General features: G+C 38.0%; 1 protein-coding gene across 1 annotated transcript in view; it reads right to left on the bottom strand.

The window, feature by feature from the left end:
- agla (amylo-alpha-1, 6-glucosidase, 4-alpha-glucanotransferase a) overlaps window positions 1-12,500 on the bottom strand; it is a 135,855-nt gene that overhangs the window by 8,027 nt on the left and 115,328 nt on the right. Inside the window, exons 30-34 of the mRNA XM_062069558.1 lie at window positions 11,271-11,383; window positions 10,926-11,137; window positions 5,328-5,425; window positions 5,125-5,212; window positions 2,114-2,247 (exon numbers count right to left, since the gene is read on the bottom strand). Of these exons, the coding sequence (XP_061925542.1) occupies window positions 2,114-2,247; window positions 5,125-5,212; window positions 5,328-5,425; window positions 10,926-11,137; window positions 11,271-11,383 (645 nt within the window). The remainder of the gene's footprint in view (window positions 1-2,113; window positions 2,248-5,124; window positions 5,213-5,327; window positions 5,426-10,925; window positions 11,138-11,270; window positions 11,384-12,500) is intronic.

Here is a 12,500-nt window from a genome sequence, read left to right as displayed (position 1 = left end):
ATATATATATATATATATACATACCGTATTTCCTTGAATAGCCGCAGGGGCGTTAATTAATTTAAAACCTCCTGTCACACCTGCGTTTACCGGAAACCGGCGGGATGGCCGTGCATGCGGTAATTATTTTAAAACCTCTTCTCACTCCGGCGTTTACCAAAAGGAATCCATAAAATTTAGGCGTGCGCTTTGAGTGTGATGTAAGCATACCATCATGAAAAGCACATTTAATTAAAAAAAACGTTATTATGGTCTTACCTGTACTTATAAATGGAGTCCATTTGCAGCTCCTTCTGACCAAAAGCATCGATAACTTGTTTATAGAAGTCTTCCTTATTTTCTTTCTTCAGTTTTAAAAGTCTCTGTTTCGATGGAGATATTCCTTTAATTATTACCTCCTGCTTCGATTGAAAGTCCAGTTTAGAAAACTGTTTTATTTTATGTATGTAATCCTCCATTTTAAAAGTTCAGGCAGAGGACAGAAAAAAAAATCTCTTGCTGCGTGTGTTCACTTCTTCTGCAGTACCGGAAGTCGCAAGAAGGATCACTAGCGCGGCAGCGCCCTCTACCACCAGGAGGCGGGAGTCATTTAATGACTTATACAGTATTTCACACACGCAGCTACGGTATATTAATAAAACATAGCTGCTTACTGTTCTCTTTAGCATACTGTACAGGTATTCAATAGCTTGGACCTTAAATCCTACTGAAAAGCTCTTTATCTTTTTTCCTTTGTGCGATTGTAAACTACTGAAAGCAGTTTCCTCCATTTTGAAAATGAGGACAGATGCGTCACTCGTGACGTAACGAATTTGACCCGGTGGAAGTTCTAGCCATATGCTAAATATTTAGCGAAACGAGTTTGACCCGGCGAAAATTACAGACATGCGATAATAAAATTAATATTTTGCGAAACGAATTTGATCCAGCTTCAATAATAAACCGGCGATAAGGCCAAGCATGCGTTAATTATTTTGAGAAACGAGTTTGACCCGGCAGTAATTCTAGACGTGCGAATACTATATTCCCTGCGCCAATTCAAGGAAATACGGTACACACGCATATATATATATATATATATATATATGCGCACGCACACACACACACAGGCATATTGGCACAAATAAAGCATGGCGGTAATAATGAATTTTTCTAAAGTACTGTACTGCCTTTGAAAATACCGGTACTTTTTTTTTTTTTTTTTTTAAATAGGCATGATGGTGTGCTGCGGGGATGTTGCTGATAATTTGAGTTGAGGCGCATGTGAGTCAACACACACACACACACACACACACACACACACACACACACACACACACACACACACACACACACACACACACACACACACACACACACACACACACAGAGCACTCACAAGCGGAAACAGCAGGGAGAAAGAAGAGGGCGAACGGACGTAACAGCAAGCTAGCGCTCCTGAATGTAAACAAATGGGTGGAAATACCGACTGCAACGATACCAAGTACAAGAGCGGTATAGTCGATACTACGATTGCATGTTTAGTTTTTATTATCACTTAAAATTTTGTCTTTTTTTTTTGTGGTTATAAACTCCGGAACTGTATCCATGGACACAGGAGAACTTTAAGTGTGACCAATGTATTCAAACATCAGAGAAATGAGTGATTATTATAATTTAACAGAAGTGTAGATAGAACATGTTGACACAGAAAGTAAGCAGATATTAACAGTAAATGAACGAGTAGATGAATAATCATCATAATGTTGACAAAATAATAGCTGTATAAATGACACAATATGTTACTGCATACGTCAGCGGACTAATTAGGAGCCTTTGTTTGTTTACTTACTACTAAAAGACAAGTTGTCTAGTATGTTCACTATGACAAATATATTATTTGAATGTAAAAAGAAATGCATGTTGGATGTTTCATAAGATTTTCTGTTAAAATAAAGCCAATAATGACTTTCTTTTGAAAAGTAGAAAAATATATTTTTTTAACAAAATATTGTTATCAGGACACCCCTACCATACATATATATACACACACGTATACTTTAATTGTTTAACGTAATGCAGCACTCGATGGACAAAGTTTGGACACCCCTGATGTAGGATGCGGAGTACTTACCTCTCCAGGTGAGTATAAAGACGTGACAGGACATTTTTGACCAAGGTGGCCGTCTTGGCGTACGTCTCTTCACCTTGCTTCCTGGCGAAGTAGAGTTTGGCCCGTAAAAAGTACCCGACAGGCCATAGCCACTCCTAGACAAACAGGGTGACAGCGTTGACACTCGACCAAACAGACGGCACTAGTCGACTTTTTAAACCATAACTAGTAGTACGAAACCCCGTTTCCATATGAGTTGGGAAATTGTGTTAGATGTAAATAAAAACAGAATACAATGATTTGCAAATCCTTTTCAACCCATATTCAATTGAATAGACTGCAAAGACAAGATATTTCATGTTTGAACTGAGAAACCTACTTTTTTTTTTGCAAATAATAATTAACTTGGAATTTAATGGCAGCAACACAATGCAAAAAAAGTTGGCACAGGGGCATTTTTACCACTGTGTTACATGGCCTTTCCTTTTAACAACACTCAGTAAACGTTTGGGAACTGAGGAGACCAATTTTTGAAGCTTTTAAAGAGGAATCGTCAGGTTCAAACACTGATGACAAGAAGCAAGGAATTAAATAGAGACAGAATAAAATTTAGCTCAATGAGGAGAAACGCGTAGACACTGTACCCTTGTTTGGACTTTCCCTGATTACACGGCAACAGCTGTTTCTAAAGGGACGGGGGTCGTAAACAACCGCCGCCTTTGATTACAAACCGTTCAAAGAAAAGGTCGGTTCAAAGAAAAGGTCGTAAAACAGTTCAAAGAAGAGGTGCCTGGAGCTTGGGCAGGTCCTGCTTTCGCTCCGCTTTGTAGTTCTCGGGTCAAGACAAAATCTCTCTGTGGATTACAATACACCAAAGAAACAGAACACCTTCATGTTGCTTCCCATCCTATACAGTGGAGTTTTACAAGCATTCTTCTTGGTAGGTTCAAAGACAGCTTTTGTCTTCTCGCCGGGAACTCATGGCAACACAAAGTTTTGTGATAACTTAGATACAATTATTCTGACAAAATTCTTTCCCATTACAGCTTGAGTTGTTCAACAGTCCGGGGGTCTCCGTTGTGGTATTTTAGGCTTCATAATGCGCCACACATTTTCAATGGGAGACAGGTCTGGACTACAGGCAGGCCAGTCTAGTACCCGCACTCTTTTACTATGAAGCCACGTTGATGTAACACGTGGCTTGGCATTGTCTTGCTGAAATAAGCAGGGGCGTCCATGGTAACGTTGCTTAGATGGCAACATATGTTGCTCCAAAACTTGTATGTACCTAATAAACCCCCATACCATCACAGATGCTGGCTGTGGGGGGGAGGTGTAGCCAGCACTGCCTGTAGGGAGCAAAAGTCACCGCCGCTGGCCATGGTGCTGAAGATGAGCGCCATCGGGCATGTGCTGACAGCGAGACACAGCTGGCAGGTGATTAGATTTCACAGGTGGTACGCGTCAATCTAATCGTCTGTTGTCTTTAACAGTGAGCGGTCGGGAGCAGGAGGAGGAGAGAGGCATGACACAGAGGAAGGGCTGAAAAGTCGAGTGGCATACTATTGTGAAAGAAATAAAAACCTTTGTTAACCCAGAACAACGGTCTCCAGCTGAAGTGTGTGATCCACCAACCCTGCTAGGAGGTAACTTCTACACTGGCTTTTGAATTTTGCGCCTATAACCAGGGGTCCCCAAACTACGGCCCGCGGGCCGGATCCGGCCCCCCAGCATCTAAAATCCGGCCCACAGGAAGTCCTAAGTTTAAAAAAATAAAATAAAATAAAAAAATTTTTTTTTTTTTTTTTAAATCTTTCCTTTCTAATCCATTTTATACCGCTTGTTACTCTTGGTGTCTCCTAGTCGCTCAGGCAAATCATATTGTCTAAAAAATAATTTTCCCATCGATAACATGACAATGTTAAATGTTGATGAACATCAATGTTAATTGATATTAAATGACAAAACGGATTATAAAGACAATGTATATATGTATATACACACACACATATATATATATATATGTATATAAACACACACATATATATATATACACAGCTTGGCCCCCGGCCAAATTTTTTTAACCCAATGCGGCCCCCGAGTCAAAAAGTTTGGGGACCCTTGCCTATAACAGTCCGGACGGTTCTTTTCCTCTTTGGTCTGGAGGACACGACGTCCACAGTTTCCAAAAACAACTTCAAATGTGGACTCGTCAGACCACAGAACACTTTTTCCGATTTGCATCAGTCCATCTTAGATGACCTCCGGCCCAGCGAAGCCGGCGGCATTTCTGGGTGTTGTTGATAAATGGCTTTGACTTTGCATCGTAGAGTTTTAACTTGCACTTACAGATGTAGCGACCAACTGTAGTTACTGACAGTGGTTTTCCGAAGTGTTCCTGGGCCCATGTGGTGATATCCTTTACAAGCTGATTGTGGTTTTTGATGCAGTACCGCCTGAGGGATCGAAGGTCACGGGCTTAGCTGCTTACGTGCAGTGATTTCTCCAGATTCTCTGAACCTTTTGATGATATTACGGACCATAGATGGTGAAATCCTTGAATTCCTCGCAATAGCTCGTTGAGAAATGTTGTTCTTAAACAATTTGCTTACGTATTTGTTGACATAGTGGTGACCCTCGCCCCATCCTTGTTTGTGAATGATTAAGCATTTCATGGAAGCTGCTTTTTATACCCAATCATGGCACCCACCTGTTCCCAATTAGCCTGTTCACCTGTGGGATGTTCCAAATTAAGTGTTTGATGAGCATTCCTCAGCTTTCTCAGTTTTTTTGGCCACTTTTTTTAAACATGTTGCAGGCATCAAATTCCAAATGAGCTAATATTTGCAAAAAATAACAAAAGTTTTTCAGTTCCAACATGAAATATCCCGTCTTTGCAGTCTATTCAATTGAATATAAGTTGAAAAGGATTTGCAAATCATTGTATTCTGTTTTGTATTTACCATTTACATAACGTGCCAACTTCACTGGTTTTGGGTTTTGTACCAATCTTCAAACTCAAACTGACTCACTGGTCCTTGATGGTAGTTGAAGCCTTTTGCCACATTGTAGTTGTCGTTGTCCAAGGGATTATCATACACGCCACAGTAGACCATATCACTGCAAAAAACACAACAAACTAATGAAACAGTACCGGGTGACTGCCTTCGACAAGGCAATACAAGAATGTACAAACAGTCAAATACGGGATGTCGGGATGAATGAAAAGTATTACTCAGGGTCTAAGGTTTTCATTCCAAGCGGTCCGAGTAGTTTCTTCTCGGCCATTTCAAGTGCCTTCCAGGCTCGATCCACGGTGAAAAGTTCTGGTGCCTGTCATTTCAAAGACGACATTATAGTCAACCTCACAAACCTACGCAATCAACATTCTGACAGACTCATTTTCAAATATACCCGCTAATGCAGTGTTTTTCAACCACTGTGCCGCGGTGAGATACAGTCTAGTGTGCCGTGGGAGATGATCTAATTTCACCTATTTGGGTTAAAAATATTTTTTGCAAACCAGTAATTATAGTCTGCAAGTGATGTGTTGTTGTTGAGCAGGGGTCACCAACCTTGAAAGCAAGAGCTACTTCTTGGGTACTGATTAATGCGAAGGGCTACCAGTTTGATACACACTTAAATAAATTGCCAGAAATAGCCAATTTGCTCAATTTACCTTTAACTCTATGTTATTATTAATAATTAATGATATTCACATTTAATTGAATGGTTTAAAAGAGGAGAAAACACGAAAAAAAATGACAATTAAATTTTGAAACATAGTTTATCATCAATTTCGACTCTTTAAAATTCAAAATTCAACTGAAAAAAAGAAGAGAAAAACTAGCTAATTTGAATCTTTTTGAAAAAATTTAAAAAAAAATGTATGGAACATCATTAGTCATTTTTCCTGATTAAGATTCATTTTAGAATTTTGATGACATGTTTTAAATAGGTTAAAATCCAATCTACACTTTGTTAGAATATATAACGAATTGGACTAAGCTATATTTCTAACAAAGACAAATGATTATTTCTTCTAGATTTTCCAGAACAAAAATTAAAAAAAAATATCAAAAGACTTTGAAATAAGATTCAAATTTGATTCTACAGATTTTCTAGATTTGCCAGAATAATTTATTTTAATTTTAATCATAATAAGTTTGAAGAAATATTTCACAAATATTCTTTGTTGAAAAAACAGAAGCTAAAATGAAGAATTAAATTAAAATGTATCTATTATTCTTTACAATAAAAAAAATTAATTTACTTGAACATTGATTTAAATTGTCAGGAAAGAAGAGGAAGGAATTTAAAAGGTAAAAAGGTATATGTGTTTAAAAATCCTAAAATCATTTTTAAGGTTGTATTTTTTCTCTAAAATTGTCTTTCTGAAAGTTATAAGAAGCAAAGTAAAAAAATTAATGAATTTATTTAAACAAGTGAAGACCAAGTCTTTAAAATATTTTCTTGGATTTTCAAATTGTATTTGAGTTTTGTCTCTCTTAGAATTAAAAATGTCAGGCAAAGCGAGACCAGCTTGCTAGTAAATAAATAAAATTTAAAAAAATAGAGGCAGCTCACTGGTAAGTGCTGCTATTTGAGTTATTTTTAGAACAAGCCAGCGGGCTACTCATCTGGTCCTTACGGGCTACCTGGTGCCCGCGGGCACCGCGTTGGTGACCCCTGTTGTTGAGTGTCGATGCTGTCTAGAGCTCGGCAGAGTAACCGTGTAATACTCTTCCATATCAGTAAGTGGCAGCCGGTAGCTAATTGCTTTGTAGATGTCAGAAACAGCGGGAGGCAGCGTGCAGGTAAAAAGGTATCTAAAGCTTAAACCAAAAATAAACAAAATGTGAGTGCCCCTAAGAAAAGGCTTTGCAGCTTAGGGAAGGCTATGCAGAACGAAACTAAAACTGAACTGGCTGCAAAGTAAACAAAAACACAACGCTGGACGACAGCAAAGACTTACTGTGGAGCAGAGACGGCGTCCACAAAGTACATCCGAACATGACAGGACAATCAACAATGTCCCCACAAAGAAGGATAAAAACCACTGAAATATTCTTGATTGCTAAAACAAAGTAGATGCGGGGAATATCGCTCAAAGGAAGACATGGAACTGCTACAGGAAAATACCAACAAAACAGGAAAAGCCACCTAAATAGGAGCGCAAGACAAGAACTAAAACACTACACACAGGAAAACAGCAAAAAACTCCAAATAAGTCAGGGCGTGATGTGACAGGTGGTGACAGTACACCTACTTTGAGACAAGAGCTATAGTGATGCATGCTTGGTTATGCTTTAAAGTCATATCCAACAATTGCGACAACAACTTTTTACTCTCAACTGAGTTTAATTTTTTTATGATTTCTGCTGGTGGTGTGCCTCCGCATTTTTTCTACGCAAAAAATGTGGTTTGGCTCAAAAAAGGATGAAAAACACCGCGCTAATGTATTTTGTATGCGGCTTCTCAATTTCTCATTTGCAATCACTCTTTTTCAAAATGATTCGACTTCCCCGACATGTAATTTTTCATTTTCATTTTTTTTCATTTATTTATTTATTTCAGGACAAACAAAACAACAAACACAGTACAAGTTTGACAACACATTATAATATAAATTAATATAGTGCAAAATGTAATGTATAGTATGTAATGCATGATTGTCCAGTTTTGCCTGAAAGGGAGTAGGAAGAAGATCATTGATTGAATCCCACCCCCAGTTCTCCATTCAGTGATTATTCACATGAGTTTCACTCTTACTTTGTTCAAGGATTATAATACACATGTTGTATCAAAGTGGCATTACCACAGCTAACAATAATTATTACACCGTAACAATCACTTGTATCAACAATGTAGGAATAATGAATATACCAACAATGGTAATAGACAACATAGCATTTGACCCATCCCCTTGTTCACCCCCTGTGAGGTGAGGGGAGCAGTGAGCAACAGCGGTGGCCGCGCCCGGGAATCATTTTTGGTGATTTAACCCCCAATTCCAACCCTTGATGCTGCGTGCCAAGCAGGGAGGTAACGGGTCCCATTTTTATAGTCCTTGGTATGACTCGGCCGGGGTTTGAACGCACAACCTACCGATCTCAAGGCCGACACTCTAACCCAGTGGTGTCCAAAGTGCGGCCCGGGGGCCATTTGCGGCCCGCAGCTAATTGTTGCACATTCTGCAAAAATTGCAAAATTGATAATATTGCAAAAATTTAAAAAAACATTTAAAAAAGTGGAATGAGGTGAAATCTAAAAAGAAAAAGTGGCAATGTTGATACAAAAGCTGCCATGCAGGCTGTTTTTTTTCTTTTGTCTTTGTTTATTTTCCTTTTTTTTGCCATTGCTAAAAAAAAAAAAAAAAAGACTAAAAATCTATGTTATAATGAATTATTACTTAAAAAATATCACTTTAAAATGTTTTATGTGGAAAAAATATTGCATATATTGTGTAGAAGCCATATAAAAACATCAAAGTTTTATTTGATAAAAGAGCATGATACAAACAAAATAATAGTGCAAATGTAAAATCGACAGATATATCTGAAGTGGATCTCGTAACTTAAGTGTTAAAAGTAAAAACAACGTAATAAAAATGTATCACTTTATGAGTGGGGCACCTTTTGGATCCCAAATATATTTAGTAGGATTTTATTTAACTTTTCACTGTGATTACTCAAAAATATTAAAGAATTAAAATCAATGGTGTCCTGCATTATTGATCTTTTAAGGCTCTAATTACTAAATACTGCATATTTCAGTTTTACTATAAAAAACAAAGTTGTTTTTGACAGAAAAGGCATAAAACCTTTTTTTTTTTTTTTTTACTTTATATCAACCTGAAGTTGATACAGAGATTTACTGTAAGCGTTAAATAAAAAATAATAATAATTTGACTTATTTTTAACATTTTAATGACTGAGACCCTTTATGGTCCCCAGGACCCCTAAAGGTTAAAAAAAAAAAATCCATATATTTTGTTATGGTTTGAAAATGAAAAATATCAAAATGGCCCCCGCATGCTTTAATTTTTCCGTGTGCGGCCCTCAGTGGAAAAAGTTTGGACACCCCTGCTCTAACCACTAGGCCAGGGGTGTCCAAACTTTTTCCACTGAGGGCCGCACACTGAAAAATGAAAGCTAGCAGGGGCCATTTTGATATTTTTTTATTTTAAAAACCAATACAATATATGTATAAAAAATATACATTTAGGCTTCCGCTCAGGCTCGATCCCGGGGACCCCAAAGGGTTTTGGTCCAAAAAATATAAAAAATGTGTCATTATTTGGTATTATTATTTGTGTTATTATTCAAGTTTTTAAATCTCTAGATCAACATTAGGTCTATCTGTCAATATAACATTTTTTAAAGATTTAAATTGTATGCCCTTTTTGTCAAAGAAAACCCTTTTTTTAATGAAAAAACACAAAATATGCAATATTTTCACCCAATAACATTTTTAAGTGGAATATTTGAGATTATACAATAATTGGAGCCTTAAAAAGGTCAATAACTCATAACAACATTGATTTTAATTCATTATTCTTTTTTGAGCAATGACACTTAAAAACTAATCACACCAAAATTGTAGGGGATCCAAAAGGGTCCTACTCATTAAAGTGTTAAAAAATAAATTATATATATTTTTTGCTGTTTACTTTTAACACAATAATCTCGAGATCAACTTCAGATCTATCTGTCAATTATAAGTTTTATTGTTGTTTATGTTTTTTGTTTGTTCGTTTTAGGCCCTTCTTTGCAAAAAACAGCTTGTTTTTTTACATGGCAAACACAAAATATGCAACATTTTCCCCAAAAAATTTCTCAAAATATTTCATGTGACGTAATTGGAGCCTTGAATAGGTCAATAATTCATAATGACATTGATTTTGATTCATTATTATTTTATAAAGAAAGAAACAGCCTGCATGGCAGATTTGTGTTATTAGAGTAAACAATGCTACATTTTCTTGTTACATTTCACCTGTTTGCTCTTTAAATACCACTTTTAATGGGTTTTTTTTTTTTCAATCGTATTTTTAAAATGAGCCATGGGGCCGTTAAAAAATGACCTGCAGGCCGCAAATGGCCCCCGGGCCGCACTTTGGACACCCCTGCACTAGGCCACTGAGTAGGTGTGCCTTTAAGTGTGCCTTATAGCAGTGGTCCCCAACCACCGGGCCGTACCGGTCCGTGGATCGATTGGTACCGGGCCGCAAAAGAAAAAAAGGAAAAAAAAAAGAAAAAAAAAAAATTAAAATTAAATCAACATAAAAAACACAAGATACACTTACAATTAGTGCACCAAACCAAAAAACCTCCCTCCCCCATTTACACTCATTCACACTCATTCGCACAAAAGGGTTGTTTCTTTCTGTTATTAATATTTCTGGTTCCTACATTATATATCAATATGGATCAATACAGTCTGCAGGGATACAGTCCGTAAGCACACATGATAGTATTTTTTTATGACCCCAAAAAAAAATAAAAAATAAAAATAAAAATAAACATACCCCACCCTCCCACCACCCCTCCTCCCCGGTCCGTGGGACAAATTTTCAAGCGTTGACCGGTCCACAGTTACAAAAAGGTTGGGGACCACTGCCTTATAGTCCGGAAAATACGGTATGTATGTGAGGGAGGGAGAAGGGAGGGAACTTTGGTCCAAACTCCAATACGGTAGGAGGCGGCACTGCACCTTTAACGTCGAGTTCCCCCATCATAAAACAAGAAGAAGAACCCCCGATGACGTCTTCATTTTTGACATTGTGAATGTGGAGGAGCAACAAGCTTCAGGAGTGCGTGTGTCCGCTTACCACGACCATGGCGATGGCGAAGTTGGGTCTCAGCTGGTAGTCACACCACGGGCTGGATGCGCCGACGCTATCTTTGTAGATACCTTTCTTGTGTACCAGGTCCGGATGTTTTTCATTGGGGTCCATGGGCTCCCCAGACACCCAGAAATACGGCTCAAAGGACTGCTGGATTTGCTCGTTCCACTGGGCGTACGCAATGAACACCTCTTTGCCTGCAACAATATCATTATATATCGCGATAGTAATTGGTATCATTAAAAAAAGTGCCACAGCCTACATGTCTATGAAAGATGGTGGTTGCCATGAATGTGAAAAGTGTGTCTACGCGTGATGCATGCTTGATACCATTTCTGTGTACTTTAGCTCCATCATAAGGAAACAGTCCTTTGGCACCAAGCTCCACAATCCAGCGGACCGTTGATTTGCTCAGACCGATTATCTCCACAGCTGCTCCGTCTCTGAACACACAGCGTCACACTGAAATCAAACTCTGGCCCACAACAGAAAGCACATCAAACAATTTAACTGGCAACGTGTGTGTATTGTGTTTATGTTCATATGTGACACATGTTAGTAAGGTCACATGCCTCTATTACCGTATTTTTCGGACTATAAGTCGCAGTTTTTTTCATAGTTTGGCCGGGGGTGCGACTTATACTCAGGAGCGACTTATGTGGGAAATTATTAACACATTACCGTAAAATATCAAATAGTATTATTTAGCTCATTCACGTAAGAGACTAGACGTATAAGTATAAAACCTCTATGTAGGTCTCACTTAGACCTAGATTTCATACACTGACATCCTTCAGCAAAAATCAACAGGAAGTTTGCAATTCCCCCTTCAAAACAAAAGTTTTGTAAAAACAGTCACTTTTGCCTCTTTGAGCTCTAATTTGACCCCCTTAACATGCTTCAAAACTCACCAAACGGGAAACTCACATCAGGACTGGCAAAAATTGCGATCTAATAAAAAACCCAACCCCAAAACTCAAAATTGCGCTCTAGCGCCCCCTAGGAAGAAAACACAGACAAAACTGCTCCTAGGAAGAAAACACAAGACAAAACTGCCTGTAACTTCCAGTAGGAATGTCATAGAGACATGAAACAAAAACCTCCATGTAGGTCTCATTTAGACCTAGATTTCATACACTGACATCCTTAAGCAAAAATCAACAGGAAGTTTGCAATTCCCCCTTCAAAACAAAAGTTTTGTAAAAACAGTCACTTTTGCCTCTTTGAGCTATAATTTGACCCCCTTAACATGCTTCAAACCTCACCAAACTGGACACCCACATCAGGACTGGCAAAAATTGTGATCTAATAAAAAAAAAACAACCCCAAAACTCAAAATTGCACTCTAGCGCCCCCTAGGAAGAAAACACAGACAAAACTGCTCCTAGGAAGAAAACACAAGACAAAACTGCCTGTAACTTCCAGTAGGAATGTCATAGAGACATGAAACAAAAACCTCTATGTAGGTCTCACTTAGACCTAGATTTCATACACTGACATCCTCAAGCAAAAATCAACAGGAAGTTTGCAATTCCCCCTTCAAAACAAAAGTTGTGTAAA

Source organism: Entelurus aequoreus, linkage group LG14 (genome assembly GCF_033978785.1).
Source record: "Entelurus aequoreus isolate RoL-2023_Sb linkage group LG14, RoL_Eaeq_v1.1, whole genome shotgun sequence".
In the NCBI taxonomy this organism is placed as follows: domain Eukaryota; kingdom Metazoa; phylum Chordata; class Actinopteri; order Syngnathiformes; family Syngnathidae; genus Entelurus; species Entelurus aequoreus.
This window is presented reverse-complemented; position numbering and strand designations above follow the sequence as displayed.